The 16,359-nt window shown below is 36.9% G+C and overlaps 1 protein-coding gene across 3 annotated transcripts in view; it reads left to right on the top strand.

The window, feature by feature from the left end:
• The window catches only part of nrk (Nik related kinase), a 114,631-nt gene extending 99,228 nt beyond the window's left edge, over positions 1–15,403 (top strand). For all 3 annotated transcript variants that reach the window (XM_031891524.1, XM_031891525.1, XM_018096921.2), the window contains exons 28-32: positions 638–738; positions 2,324–2,473; positions 10,035–10,194; positions 11,741–11,880; positions 12,321–15,403. In XM_031891524.1, the coding sequence (XP_031747384.1) occupies positions 638–738; positions 2,324–2,473; positions 10,035–10,194; positions 11,741–11,880; positions 12,321–12,404 (635 nt within the window). In that variant the 3' untranslated portion in view covers positions 12,405–15,403. The remainder of the gene's footprint in view (positions 1–637; positions 739–2,323; positions 2,474–10,034; positions 10,195–11,740; positions 11,881–12,320) is intronic.
• Positions 15,404–16,359: the final 956 nt, after the last annotated feature.

The following is a 16,359-nucleotide window of genomic DNA, read 5'->3' as shown; positions in this document are numbered from 1 at the left end:
CTTAGTAATGTTATCAGTTATAATTGATGCTTAGGGATATCACATGACTTAATGAAACTGGTGTATTATAATATATAATGTACCACTGTTGTAAAATGTAAGGATATTAGAAGTCACCATGACCTGAGTAAAAGCATGAGGCCAAAGGCCTCAGTGGCTTGTAATATCCTTTTAAGTTTATAATATAAACAAATTTCATCATTGCTGCTGTAAACCATATGTTTCGGTAGTATATATGCTCATTTGGTTAGAAATTAAATTAATAGAATCCTACTGGAATTTCACAGAAGATAAACAAATTGTTTTTAATATATATATATGTGTGTGTGTGTCACAAATCACTCAAAAGAAATTTAGAAAAAGATGGAAATGAATAAATAATAAAAAGTTCAAAAACTGTAGTTAATATATATGACATATTTATTTTTGCTGTTTCATACATTTGCCCTCTATTAAACAGTAACTGTACTAAGCCAATATCAAAATCAAGTTCTGTGTAGGTATTTTCTTTTTTAGTCATTTGGAAATGACTAATACAAATCTTGGCAATATATAATACACTAAAAGCAATCTGTAATTAGGATTTCCATTGTCATATTCTAGTGTTAACAGCACCTTTCTTTTTATATTTTTTAAGTAAAATACGAGAGGATAAAATTCCTAGTCATTGCATTGAAGAACTCTGTGGAAGTATATGCATGGGCACCAAAACCATATCATAAATTTATGGCTTTTAAGGTGAGTCATCAATCTTCCCAATGTAAAAGGTGCCACTGTGCAGTGAACGGTGAAAGTTCACCTACCGTTAAATTGTGCTTTTCCAAATATTTCTTCTTTCTTTTAAATGTGTTTTTTCACATAAAACGTTATGGTTGTTGTTATCATTCTTTCTGGTAGTATGCAACAATTAGTTTTATCAGCATGTAAAGCTTTAAAAGACACATTTTATATATATATATATATATATATATATATACTATACTATACACATACTATACACATATATATATGTATATATATATATATATATATATATATATATTGTTGCCTTTGAACAGCAAGGGATTGAGGTGTAAAGTGAGTTAAGTAGTGTGCAGAAATGTAATTGTAACTCCTGTCTCTTCCCAAATGAGGAAATGATTGTCAGCCAGAAAATCCTCCAGTGTGTTTTCTCACCAAAATCTACCCCTAGTGCACTTGCCATTGAATCTGGCAAACTGCTTTGCTTCTTCTTCACTTGCTTTCAAACAGCAGATGAATATATAGAACCTGCTAACTGGTTGCTCTGGGTTATTAGACTTGGAGCACACCTAGGGGCACATTTACAAAAGCACGAACGCTCCGAGTGTATTTTCGCCAAGTTTTTCGGGCGTCCGCGCGACTTTTTCGTACGCCACACGACTTTTTCGTACGTTTGCACGAAAAAATCGGAAAGGTTTTACCGCGGTTTACAATTGTTCGGTACGAAAATTTCGTGACTTTCGGATCGCCAATACGATATTATCGTATTACGATTTTTTCATAAGCATTTTCGTGATATTTGCGATCTTCAGAAATTTTCGTTTCCAATCCGATATTTTCCCATATTTGATTCGGATTTGTGGATTATTAAATGTGCCCCCTACAGTTGCATAACCCCAGTCATTCCTATTAGAGTTGTTGCTTTCTATTAGCATTGGAATTGTTAATATCCTAAAGCTCTCAACAGCTATTTCCTCTAGGCTATTTTGTCAGTATGTCCCCAACTTTATTGAATGAGCTAGAAAAAGTTTATATAAAATGAAAGTAACATTTATTAGATTTAGCTGTGTTGCACTGGACTGTTTAGCCTAGCCTGGGTTACATAAGGCAGCAGTTCTAGAAAGTGCTAAGCTTGCTGCCCACTCTTTCATGTACTAGATAGATGCATTTTAACCACAAATAATAAATAGATGGAAAAAGTTTTTGTAATTTGGCATTAAAAGTGCTAGTATTATAAATGTGTAACAGGGTCCCTCTAACTCTCTGGAGGCAGCAGAACAGAGCTCCAGAAGTTTCAGTTACTGATGCAGGAGGTGTCTTCTTATGCTCAGTTCAACTGCTCCTGCCACACAGCAATAGATATCAGCAGAATCCTCTATTGTCTACCATTTTGCTGTTGAACAGGTTCAGCCAGCAGAACCCGAGCTGTCCTTCAAGGGAGCTTGTGGAGAAAGGGACTTTTGAAAAATATTTTAAGCAATATAAATTGCAAAAATAAAGTTTACAGTAGTTTTTATTGTGACATACATTATTATGTTTGTGATCGTTTTCATTGAAAAACTTTTTTTTAATGTTGTTGCAGTCATTTTCATCTCTTCATCATAAACCATTATTCGTTGACCTTACAGTGGAGAATGGTCAGAGGCTGAAGGTTATATATGGTTCAGCAGTGGGATTTCATGCAATTGATGTTGATTCAGGGACAGCATATGACCTCTATCTTCCTACACATGTAAGTAGTTTAGCGTCAGTTTATGCATTTCAGCTAAAAAAAACAGCCTCAAATATACCGAATAATGTTGGCAGTGCAATATATTAGGGGTTTAATTCTGACAACCCTCAATGAAAAAGAAGCACAAAAATATGTCTTTCTGAGTAAAGAATTTGTACTTCATACTTGCCATATAATTTTTAACAATAACAAATTCTTTCAGTGCTAAGATCTATCCTCCCAACATCTTGGTGGGATGGCACATGGTGGGATGGCACACGCTGCGCAGGCAATTTCGGCAAATCGCAGAAATTAAGACAGGGCCTTAATTTGAGGTCAGGTTTCATGTCACGCTATCTAAACTGACTGAATCCAGACCCCTGGACTATTTACAACCCACCCTAATAAACCTTAATTACTTTTACTATCTTCACAAGTTATCTCTATCTATCTGTAACTTCCTAATTTATTGCTTGTGAACACTTCTCTCTGATCTATCAGTATAAATGTTGTGCCATTTCAGTTCTCATTTGCATTTTGCCTGATGAAGGGACCTTAGAGCTCCGAAAGCTTGCAATGTATTTTTATTGTTAGCCAATATAGGTATCATTTCTACAATACTTTTGTATTTGTGTTTTGTTTTTTTATTATTAGGGTGAGAACAGGATCCTGTTTTGAATACTGGCATAAGAAATTTGTCAGTCTCTCTGCACTATTCCAGACCTCAATGAATCCTGAAATATTAAGTGAAGAGGTTTGGAAATCACAGAGATAAGATAGTTTAGTACCCTGGGATGAATACTATCTGGTCCCGGACCTTTGTTTATCTTACATGTTCAAGTCTCCTGAGTGACCCATGATTCAGTAGTTATATTACTAGAACTGGGTGTATTAAAATGGAAGCCTCTTAAACTTTTATTGGTTTCTATGGGTTATAATACTGGTAAGAAAATAGCATCTGCTAGCAAAGGAGACACATTAGTGTTCACTGACTAAAAGAAGGCAAAGTGCAGATAAAGGTTGGCCATGATTTTGTTTTAGCCACAAAGCAACATTTCTTCCCAGAGTACTGGCACCTGCTGCACAGCAGCACTAAATGCATTTGTATCTAATAGATATAATTATCATATTTTTGCTACTATTGTTTCATTTCTTTCAAATAAGTAGAAAATAACAAACTTTCCCATGTAATTGCAGTTTTTATTATGTTCTTTAAAAGAATGGTAACATAATTTTTATTATAAATGACATGGGCATTTCTATATGCTTCTGTTGTTAAAAATGTTTGTCTCCATATTCATACCATTAAATAAATGTTAAGCTTTAACCCAAAATGATAGAATTTATGTTTCCACTACCTAAAATGCAGCATTGCCCATGCTAGCCTAGACTCATCTGTTCAACAGTGTTCAGCAGGAATATGTTTCTCCAAATCACTAAGTGGAACAAATGTGAAGGTGACCTACATTTATCCCTACTGCTCTATTGACAACTGGATGTCTCAAGGGCTGCTAAGGGAAAGTAACACTCAAAAAGAAATAATGACAGCATATGAAAGTCAAGCTGGAGAATTCACATAAATGTTCGTAAACTACTTTTACAACTTTATAAGACTTAAAGTGGAAATATGGCCTATTTATATGTAAGGGTCATGCGGTATTTTAGCTCCTACACAAACTGCAATTTATGAGGTTAAAGCTCACTACATAACAAAACATTCCTATTCGGGTTAATGTGTAATTATGGCTACATATAGAATTGGAAGCAGCCATACTTTTATAAACAGGGGAATATGTATTATAAGCCTAGCCTTACACAATCTGCTAAGGAATTAGGGTATGTGTGTATAACATTTGCTGTTGATATAAGATTTCAAACAAGAATATTAAATCTAAATGTTAATACACTTCAGCTTTTGTTTACAACTTTAGTTTATGTGGAGATAATGTAAAAAAATTCCATCAAAACTTTTATTTGGCTGCTTGTGCCAGTTATAGTGATACAGGTGCATTTTTAAAAGGAAGGGGATAGTGGCAGCCCATCAAAATGATATTCACTACTTGGTCTAAAGCTCACTTTTGAGGTTTAGGGCTCTGGCACACGGGGGAGATTAGTCGCCCGCGACAAAACTCCCTGTTCGCGGGCGACTAATCTCCCCGAGTTGCCTACCCCTGCCATCCCACCGGCGAACATGTAAGTTGCCGGCGGGATGGCAGACGCGGCGGGGCGATTTTGCGCAAATCGCCAAAAAAGTCCCGCCCATCTGTTCCACTTCATGCTGGCTGAATTCTCTGGATGTGCAGGGAAGCCAGTGGCTCTCAGTACACTGCACTGTAGGATGGGAACCAATCAGCAGCTAGGCTGACCTGATAGGGAACTGAAGCTTGTCTTTGTTTGTATGACTGCAGGGCTGTGATTGGCTATCCCCTCCTGCTGTGCTTCTGGCAGGGACGTTTAGGACACACCCACCCTTCATCGGAAACACAGACTGAGACCTGAGAGACTCTATAGGGAACTCCAATAAAGGGGCCATTTTTGCAGACAGTATTCAATTTTAGCCCAAAGTGAAACCAGCACCATATATTATTCATAATTGCCTACTAAATTAGGGTTTTTCCCATTTATCCAATATGTCTCCTTTAATAGGAAATATTTATCAAATGAAGTAAAACAGATACTGCTGTTGCTATCTATTGGCTTGTATGGGACTATTTAGGGCATATTTGTCAAGGAGTGAGTGTTCAGTCTAGAACACAAATGACAAAGAAAGCTGCAAAATTTCCTTCAGAAGAACTGTGGCAAACTCTTTCACTGTTCGATAGACATACTTCCATGTATCTATACCATTGCATTTTAAGACTCTCTTCAGCTCCAGCAGTTGTTTGAGGTTCTCAGGCTCTGCAGCATCTGCTGAAAGCACATTTGATTATCCTTCCAAAAAGAGTTTTGTCCTAACTACAATATTTGATAATGCACTAATAGTGTCACTAACATTGGTAGACATTTTTGTAGCTTTGGACGCACTCCCAGATTCCTTGTGCCTCATATAACAAAGGTAATATCTAAGCCTTTTGTGGCAAAAATTATTCCAGTATATTCTACTTACACAGTGCTGCTCTGGACTTTATGAACGCTGAATGCATCAGTTTTATAGATGGTAGAAATGAATGTACTCGGCATCTGGTGCTGGCCTGTGGCCCATTTCTGAAGGGTGAAGTGATTCGGGTCAAAATTAGGTAGCAGTGTCTTGGCATATCCATATGAGAAAGCTGGCAGCTTGTTTACTTCAAACTGAGCACAACAATTGGCAGCAAGGCTTGACCTAAAAAGCAAAATAAGTTCTTTGGCTGCTTATCATTTACAAGAAGATTTGTTGTTTCTGATAAACAAAGCACACAAGATACCGATGCAATCTATTAAAATAACTAGAAAGCATCAGCTGTACTGAGAACTACTGTCAATCTATGGATGTGTAAGTCATTTCAGGAAACATAGTGTATATACTTACAATTAGTCATCAACCATTTAACAACTGTGGTATGAACAGGAGGTTAAACAGGAAACAAAAACCCCACTGTAACACCAGTAATGCATAATATATTAAGACAGTAATGGGAATGAATATGTAACTGTGATAGTTCATTTCCATAGTTATTGAGGGCGGTCTATGAACTATAATCCTTGGCTCTTGGCTGCTATGGTTGATAGCGTACCCACTCTTAGAATGCAAAACTGATCCTTTGGACTTGCTGCTAAGAGATAGAGGTAATAATATCCTAATCAAACTTTAGCAAAAAAGGAAAGTTGTGCTCAACCACAAAAATTTTAAACCATTATGCGGGGCTGCAATGAGGTTGTGACCACACAATTTATATGGACAACAACAAGAGGTCCTCTGCACTCACTTGTTATCAATATTTATATAGGACATTAAGACATTCTGTGCATTAAGCTACCTAGAAATGCTCTAAAGGGACGGAATTTTACCTAAAACTTGCTTGCTTTCAAGGTTAAAACCCCCAAATGGTTGCCCTTTTACTGTCTCCACTGGGATCACCTGACTGTAGCTGAGAAGGGTGGGAGCTACAACATGAAGCCGGCCACTTTTTTATAAACAGTCTATTCTCTAGGGGTCATTTAGGAAGAAGAACAGAGTGTGCTATCCCCATGCATGCAGCCATGCTTGTGTTAGGCAGCGCTCTGTCTAAAAGGGGATGCGGGGGGGATGGGGCATGCAGGAACCCCCCTACTGCCCCTAACTTGCAAGTCATTTACATGTGAAATGAGGGAGTATCAGGAGGTGCAGCCTGCAACAGGGCCCTGTACTTACTGCCTTTCCCTATTGCAAGCTGTTAAGACTGGGCTCGCTTGGGCCTCCTTCTTTGTGCTCAGAGCAGATTATAGCATTTTCTTTATTTTAGCATTTATCTTTAGATACAGAGGTGATTCTGGTACTGTGTCGGCCTAAGGGGGCTTTCTCAACCCCCAATGCTTAAAAACATTTTAGTGTTGGAACGGGTTGTATCGCTAGTGCAGAGAGCCCAACTGATTTTAAAACCAGGAGTTAAAAGTTACCCAGAAAAAGTTACGAGGAACAGATTTTTGCAGCAGTGCCACTGGTAAAATGAACATTGTTGTGCCCCTTAGCGCTCTAACACTTGCACCTGAGGAATGAAAAATGACTCCTTATGAATTTATTTAGCAGCATAGTGATAAGCATTGCTACCTTGCAGAGCTGGGTTCCAAGGTTTGATTCCAGCCATAGCAATGTATGCAAAGTGTATGCTCTCCCTGATTTCACTCTCTTCTCATTACCTAAATGAGCCTCCCTCTGCTATTTACTATACAGATACTCTCATTTATTGCATTTTCCCATGCTGCATTTACATTCCCATTCTGTCCTGTTCTAGAAACTGGAAGTGCAATATAGAGGGGGTGGAATGGTCTTCCACTTTCTATTTAGCAAAAACATGCACATAAATTAAATAAATGCACCAGCAGAGACTGTGAAGGCAAAGCAGTCACAATAAATCTTGATTCTCAGTACATAAAGCAATAAAATAGCGTGGGCATTGCAGCGTGTCAAAGAAACATTGACATTTTATCACACCAAAAATGATGTGGAGGCATTTCAACAGCATCCCTACAGGACAGCAGAGGCACAAGCACATGCCAATACATTAAACATTTATAGTCTGGCAGACCATTCCATCACCACCTGGAATTCATCTATGGCAAAATAATTAATTTAAAACTAATTGAGGTTAAAAGAAATCTCGCCTTACTCATTAAAAAGTAGAGCAGACTATAATAATATTTCTCAAATAAATGATGTTCTTAACTTAAGGATCCCCTTGGAGGTTTATTTGCAGTTGTGCTCTTTTCTTTGGGAAAAGAGGGAAAAAAAATCTTCTAAAAATACACATCTCCCCTCCCCGCTCGGTGTCACAGATCTGAAATAAAGTGACGCTCCTCTACAGTTTTCTATCTGTACAGCAGTATTCTTTGATCGTAAAGGGTCACTTGATTTAAAAGGACATTATTCCGAGAGTGGATTCTATATCATGCATCCTGGGAGAGCTTCGGGGTAACAGATTGCCTGGAACAGAGAAAGCTTGACGCTTTTTTTTCCTTTTTACTGTTACTGTCAAGGATTTAAGCCCCGTTCCCATCTCTTTTCACTTCAATTGCTCATGAAAACACCAAGGCAACGAATTAAAATTGCTCTCCGCCTGTGGATGCCGGTGTTAGTGTTACGGATAGTGGTAGCAGAGGAGGGGACGGGAGTGGTGGGCCTGAGTTTTTTCAGTCTGGCAAGTAGTTTTTTTTTTACTTTAATTTACTGTTACGCTTGCCAATTGCCACTTGTTTATTTAGCTAGTGAGTCAGAATATGTAAATGTTGCAGCAGCTTAAGCACTTGGCTGTGTAAATATATGAGGGTGTATTTGCTTTACAAACAAGTACATGCATAGATACAGTATACTGTATGTAGATATAAACTGTGGAACATATTTTAATTCTAATGTGTTCCAAGTTTGCTATATCTCCTTATTCCATTTTGCATATATATATATATATATATATATATATATATATATATATATATATATATATATATATATATATATATATATATATATATATATATATATATATATATATATATATGTGTGTATGTGTGTGTGTGTATATATATATATATATATATATATATATATATATATATATGTGTGTGTGTATGTGTGTGTGTGTATATATATATATATATATATATAACAATGAAAGGTCCAACAGGAAAGTCCAGCACCCTAATCTTGTTCAACTTTTTTTTAATACTTTATTCTATTTTTTATTTATTTCTACATGCAGCATGTAAAAATAAAGCACAAGTTTAACATGATTGGAGTGCTGGTCCGTCCTGTTATATATAAATATATATATACTGTAGATACATACATACAATATAATGCACATTGTTATAAACTCCTAAAATTGTATTGCTTTAAATCAAAGAGCCTGAAGGAAGCTGATAAAACTAATTACCAATCCACAGAGAAGCCCCTGATAATGAGCTGCTCAAAGGCAGCTGCCTATAGAAGATGGGGGGTTGTTTGTTCAAAGGTAGATAGGGAGCTCAACAAATTGCCCTGTCTATAAAGGAAGGGGAAGATGAGTTCAGTGAACATTGCCCAACTTTCAAATGAGTGCCTTATAACAGGAAGATCTGTTTTTTTTAATTAAAACAATAGTCATAATGTAATTTCAACACAACTCCTATCAAATGTACTCATTATAGCAAGTGTTTACTGTATATACTGTGCCTTTAATAGTGTACCCTCAACTAAATGTGAACTAATACACCGTGAGAGGTTACCTTGCTGACCCTAAGGCAGGGATCCCCAACCTTTTATACTCATGAGCCACATTTGAATGGAAAAGGTGTTGGGGAGCAACACAAGCATGGAAAAGGTTCCTTGTGGTGCACATAAGAGCTATTATTGGCTATTTGGTAGCCCCTATGTGGACTGGCAGCCTATAGAAGACTCTGTTTGGCTTTACACTGGGTTTTATGCAACCAAAACTTTCCCAAAAGCCTGGAATTCAAAAATAAGCACCTGCCTTGAGGCCCCTGGGAGCAACATCCAAGGGGTTGGGGAGCAACATGTTGCTCACGAACCACTGGTTGGGGATCACTGCCCTAAGGCATGAGTCCACAGGCCATAAAACTTTAAAGACGAACATGTTTTGGAATAGCTCTAGGACATTATCCCTTTAACACCTCTCTCTTAAGCTACTCAGACAGAAAAATAAAACATTATATTAAAATAAATTAGTGGCAATATGAATATTAAATTAACTACAGTTGAATGAAAGAATATAGTAATTTTTGCATTTGGGATTAAAGAATTGCTGTCATTAAAAAAAAAATCCAATCCAATGGGCTATAGATCTCATTGCAAAAGGACATTCGCAATGTTTCCCATGATCATAACCAGCATTTAACCAATAATTTCACAGAAGTAGTTGCAAGTGTGTTTTTATGAATAAAATATATTAATTGCAATCTATTGTGACTTCAGATGCAAGGGAATATTCACCCACATGCTATCATCATTCTCCCCAACACAAATGGCATGGAACTGTTGGTGAGCTACGAAGATGAAGGAGTTTACATTGATACATATGGACGCTTCACAAAAGAAACAATTTTGCAGTGGGGGGAAATGCCTGCCTCTGTCGGTATGTACTCTTCACTTCACAACTGATTTGCCACAAGCATAATCATATCAATTATGATTGTAAATGTAAAACACCAGTGGTACATCACAGTTTTGTCTTGTCTAGATTGCTTGATATAGCTCAAACAAGACACAGGAACCAATCAGCAGGTCAGCCATTTAAAAGCAATCAAGTGTTTTGTTGCCGTGGCTTACTAGACTTTGGAATATTTAAAGAAATGTTATAAATAGTGTCAAGTTTTCTAGTAGCCCATAGCAACCAATTTACTGATCAACTGTTTAAAAATACACATCTGATTGGTTGCTATGTGGGTAAACTTTTATTAGGTACCCCTTTTATTACAAAACCCCATTAATACACCCCCTATACCTCTCCCCATACATATGTAGAGTTTTATTACAACACCTCATTAGTACACCCCCAAAACCTCTTCCCATACATATGTAGAGTTAGGGTAAAGACACACGGAGAAACTTGTCACAGCTACTAAATGCCAGAAAATACCCTGCCATAGACAATACAGAGAATTGCCTCAGCTAAAATACACATAGAAACATAAATTATTATTCAGCATTGTCTATTTTTGTCGCTGTGACAAGGAGCTGCTACTAGTAGCTCTGTGTCTCTTATTAACTGTATGTGTTCACCGCTTATTATGGGTTATTTTCCCTCTTGATATCCAAATACAAAACAAAGGCAGTGAAGGAGAGAATTTCAAATGAATCGCTACATAATGAAAAAGACTGGCACAAAAAACTGGACCACTGAAAATAACATGGTGCAGTTAAAGAAGGAGCACTTAATCATAGGCTTTTTATGAGATGCCTTTGCTTTAAATAAAATGCTTTTTTTTTATGCCAAGTGACATATAAGTGGCAGATATATCTATCTGATATAATGTTCTGAGTGTCAGAGAATGGAAGTGCAAATGCTTCACCAGTAAGCATGGGGTTTATTTTAATTGTTACAAAGATATTTTTTTAGTATCACGTACTGTATATCAAGCTAATTATTTCAAATTCAATAAATATGCAGACATTGCGGCAAAACTCTTCTGCGAGAGCTCAATCAGACCATTATATAGTCGATATTTGACTTTGCTCTTCCAGGCACTACATAATGTTAATCAATATCATAATCAGGCTCAACCTGTAGGCTGCAATTTGCTATCACACAGACACAAAGCTATTGCTGTTTTGTCAGGTAGCAGACTATAAACATTTATCAGATGATAAAGGCAACTGCAATCCCTCTTGTACTATGAACCCCTATTTGTCTCAATCAATTTACAATAAAACATTAAGGGATTAGAAAAATGCATTTACACAGATGATCTGTTTTTATTTAACAAACTTGTTAACCATTAGAGAAAATAATTCATTATCATTGAATGCATTAAAGTATAATTTATATGTGGAAAAAAGGAAGCAGCTAGGGCAAGGAAGGGGTTTGTTTATACAGAGGGATTTTTAGTTTTGATTGCACTTCTACAAACTAGAAAAAGAATACCATTGATAAATACTAATATTAATGTTCATTTTTTTAGCTTACCTCCAGTCTAACCAGATCATGGGTTGGGGAGAGAAAGCAATTGAACTTCGGTCTGGTGAAACCGGAAGCTTAGAGGGTGTCTTCATGCACAAGAAGGCTCAAAAGCTGAAATTTCTATGTGAAAGAAATGACAAGGTAAAGTATCCATCACAGCTCAAAAACTATTTGTTTGTAATATAGCCCATTGTTGACATATTGTAGTATATAATATTCTGTTAAATCAAATCTAACAGCAGCTGCAGCATCCCTTAAAAGCCAGTTTTAATATGGTACTAATTATGTATCACTCTATTTAGATACATTGAGGGGAATATTTATGATTGCTTGAGCTATTTGGGCAAAAATACCTCTTTAGTTGAGGATTTTTCCCTGACAGGTGCCAAACTTTTTCTTAGTCAAAAAAGCCCACTCAAGAACAAAAACCTTCACTAATAAGGTATTTTTACCCTTCTTAATACGCTCCATATTTCCTATATGAAGCCAAAAGGCTGGAGCAATCAGAAATGTGCCCCGAGTGTTCGAACATGCAATGTTTATTTTATGCAAAGTAGTAACACAAACTCTTCTTTCCCCAGGTGTTTTTTTCTTCGGTGCAATCTGGAGGCTGCAGTCAGATTTATTTTATGACACTTGGACAAAATGTCCTATTCAACTGGTGAGCCTGAAACTGCATGTTCTGGATAGCAAAACTGTTGTCAGAATTGGGTGATCATTGTTAAATGGGGCATATTAAGCCTTCCCTAAAACTAGGCACTCTTGCCCGCTTAGCTGTAGGCATCCCAACCTTAAGTACAGGGGCCGAAGAACCTGATTTTGTACAGTGTTGCTGCAAGAATCCATCTCTGTTGCTGCTGGACAACACATTTAGATAATGATAATATGCTGAAAAATGCAAGATGCTGTAGTCTGGCAACATTTGGGTAGAGCGTCACTGCTATAGAAGGTTTGTTACCCTTAAACAACAAGCTGACAACTTGCCGGCTCCTGCACATGGCGGATGTGTTTATTTGATGTCATCTTGCAAAATAAATGCACTGGAAAATGTAGCATTCAAATATTTATAATCCTTGGTGCTAGGTCGTGATCTTGCACAAGTACCAACCATATCAGCAATATTTTGGAATGTTGGCTGGACAGCCTGACAAAGCTTCCTGTGAGGTGTATTGCATTTTATGATGATTATTATGGTTTATTTATAAAGCGGCAACATATCTTACAGCGTTGTACAGGGTTACTGGGGTAACAACAACATAAATAGGCAAAGAAATTAGGTGTTAGATGCCATCATCTACATCTTTTACTGAAGCTGATATAACAGCACCAGTGTTCGTGTCCATCATGCTTAGAATTCAGTGTTAGTCATTCTAATAAAGAAGAGCACTAAATGAATTCTGAATTTCTGACTAATGCTAAACTACAAGATTTTGCACTTTTTGGCCGTGGAACTGTGTGCACCAATTTAGCTATGTTGACACTGTAATGAAAAAAAAATCTTACTTGAAGGCCACGCAGTTCTATTACATTTTCGCGGTCCTGTATCCTGCAATGTAAAATATGATTGTAATATAGTTTAAATGACATTTCAGTTATCTAAAGCAGCGGTTGAAAATGTAATCAATCATGCACACAGATGCACATCACTTTGGCAAATGTAAATAGTTCTTTAATATGCATGCCAATGTGGTTACATAAAACTAAAGAAATAAAACTCATAAATACAATATCTAGTATATTGTAAATGCTTGGAGATAAAGGTTATATCATTTCAATATAATAATTCAGGAGAAACACATGTCGTCTGCTGTAGGGCTGCCATATAAAAATGCATATAAAATACACAAACCTTAGCATAATTACAAGCATTAAAATTAATATATTTAAATACGTATTTTTATTATCCTTCAACTAATACATTCTCATAACCTGTATTGTACTTAAATCCATCAATTAATACAAAGATAATAGTACTTGTAGCATTTGCATGATAACCTCTTTTTCTTTAGAGCACCAAAGTGGCTTGAGAAACAAACAGAAATAATTCCAAGCAAATAGAATTATCCACCACCTTTAGTCATGGCAAATGACTCTAAATTGCATGGTGATACCACTGAATACCCCCAATCATAAATTCCCAGTGAGATACTGAAATGCCCCCACCCAAATTCATACCTGGGAAGTAAAATAAAATTACATCCTGTGACCCTTTCACTCCCTACATGGCTGTGAGATATAGTATTAGAGAGGAGTCCTGGATGAATCTCCGAAGTGTGCACCCAGAAAAAAAGGCCTTTGTTATCTAAAAAGAAAGAAAGTAAAAAAAAGATATCTGTCAAAGTTGTCTTCTTTGCACCCGAGCGCCCTCCAAATCCATTTTGAACTGTAACCATTTATAGGCAGATCAACACTCCCTATAAAGGTTCCATTAGTTTGAATTTTTGTACTGGAAATGAAAGATATGTTTAGATGACAGTCACTAAATTGTTCCCACGTTGTGTGTTTTTTTGTCCAATTGGTATTGATGTGCTTATTCTCAGTTTACCATATCTACTTCTGTAAGATAAATAAGGCTAGAGAGTTTTTACAAACAGGTAATATAGGCATATAATAAATATCATAAAATATAATATTATATAACTGTATTTGTGCATCAACATTTCTTCTAACTGTGGCACCATTTATATGTCTTCTTCTCTGATTCCTTCTGTCCTAAACATGTTTTACTGTGCTCCAAAATATTTCAGTCCCCAAGACTATAATAGATACTTAAACCCATAAGTTACTTGCAGACATTGCATTACAGGAGAGCACTGTTGCCCAAGAGATTTGATGGTCTCAGCCAAAAGAAAGATGTACCAATTTTATGAGCACATAATCACTTCCCTATGACTATGAAGGCATAACTTATTGCAAGGACAAATTCTTGCTCTCTGTATATTTGTATTATACCCATGGTCAGGAGCTACTAAACTGCATGTTTCCCAGAAAGCATTCAACAGATTAAAACAGTAACACTGGGCCCAGACTGACAATCTGTAGATTCTGGCTAATGCTACAGGGGCTGCTATAGGAAGCCATAGACAGCACTATTTACATCTGTCTACATCAAATGTCAGGGCCTATTTTAAATTCTAGGCCAGACCTGAGCAGCACAATCTATTTATTTACCACAATAAATGCTGTTTATTAGTATAGATACATAAATATGGCTGCTAACATTTTATGTAAAGATTAGATATGTTGTTTTGGGTACACAAAAAGCTATCCCTTGTATTACTGGGTTTTTAAAGAATGGGGTCAGTAGCATACTGGCCTAACAGGATATTCTGGTGAGCCCCAACCTAAAACAATACCAAACAAACCTATAGAGCATTTGGCACTATCTAATTCTGTAAGAGTGGACCCAGAGTGTAAGCGTCTCTAGTGGGGTTTAGGAGACCCAGCCCAACACTGAAAGTGGAAACAACCTGCTTGTAGAGCCATTTGACAGAATATGCACTAGCTCAGTACATTACTATTAAAAAAGAAAACTCTTTAAATGAGAACTATACACCCAGGCACTAAAAGCCCCCTTAACTATCACTGCCTTGACCCCCCTCACCTCTCCCTTATCGCATAGTTTCTAAGTTTAAATACTGTCCCTATTGCTAACCCCTAGCTAAAGCAGCAGAGTATTGCAGCAGCGTACCTGGTCAACATCTTCTTAGCAACTGAAGACTCTTCGGGTCTCTCTGCCAACACGAACCTGCTTGTGCATGTGCAGTTGGAGTTAGCAGGAAATCAGCTTAAACTGCGCAAGCAGGGTCCGTGTCGGCGGTGAGACCCGAAGTGTCTTTAGTTGCTAAGGAGATGTCGGCCAGGTACGCAGCTGCGCTACTCTGCATTTTTAGCTAGGGGTTAGCGATAGGGACAGTGTTTAAACTTGATTGCACAAATGCAGTTGCCCCTAGCAACCAATCAGCAATTTTTTATCACTCTTCTACCAGTTATAATTTGAAAGAATAGGTACAATTTGCCTCCAGTCTTAGTAAATTGTCCCTAAAGAGTGGTAAAGCATATGAATGGAATAGATTCTTAATGAGAATGGTAACCATATTAGGTGAACTCAGAAATGCCAGGGAAAGGCTGGGCTTCTCTAAGTCTATACTGAGATGATGGACAAAGTGAAATCTTTATTCCAAAGCAGACGATTTGTGATGTTTTGTGCAGGTTCTGATAAGGAAAGCTAAAGCAAGTGGTACAAGATGATCAAATGAAATGAAATCCCATGAAGGAAAGGACAGAAAAACTGCAAATTTAAGTCTCATAAAAAATAGTAAATTGCAACATTTTCTTAATGCTCAATGATATACAGAGGAAAATTCTAAAGTTCTAATTATAAGGGCCACTGGCGACAGGAAAAGTTAGTGAGGACTAAAGGTGGGCGTAAACATTACAATAATGATCTTACTATGACCATTGGTTGCAAGAAAGATGGTTCATCCACTCCACTAATGTAAAGAGCTGAGTCGTCATATATGCATTTAGAAACAATAAAATTCCCCTATCCCCCTATCTGACGGTTCAGCATTAAGCTACTGCCGACGTTCGGACACCATATAAATTTTTCACCCTGGC

This window comes from Xenopus tropicalis, chromosome 8, assembly GCF_000004195.4.
Source record: "Xenopus tropicalis strain Nigerian chromosome 8, UCB_Xtro_10.0, whole genome shotgun sequence".
Taxonomy (NCBI): Eukaryota; Metazoa; Chordata; class Amphibia; order Anura; family Pipidae; genus Xenopus; species Xenopus tropicalis.
This window is presented reverse-complemented; position numbering and strand designations above follow the sequence as displayed.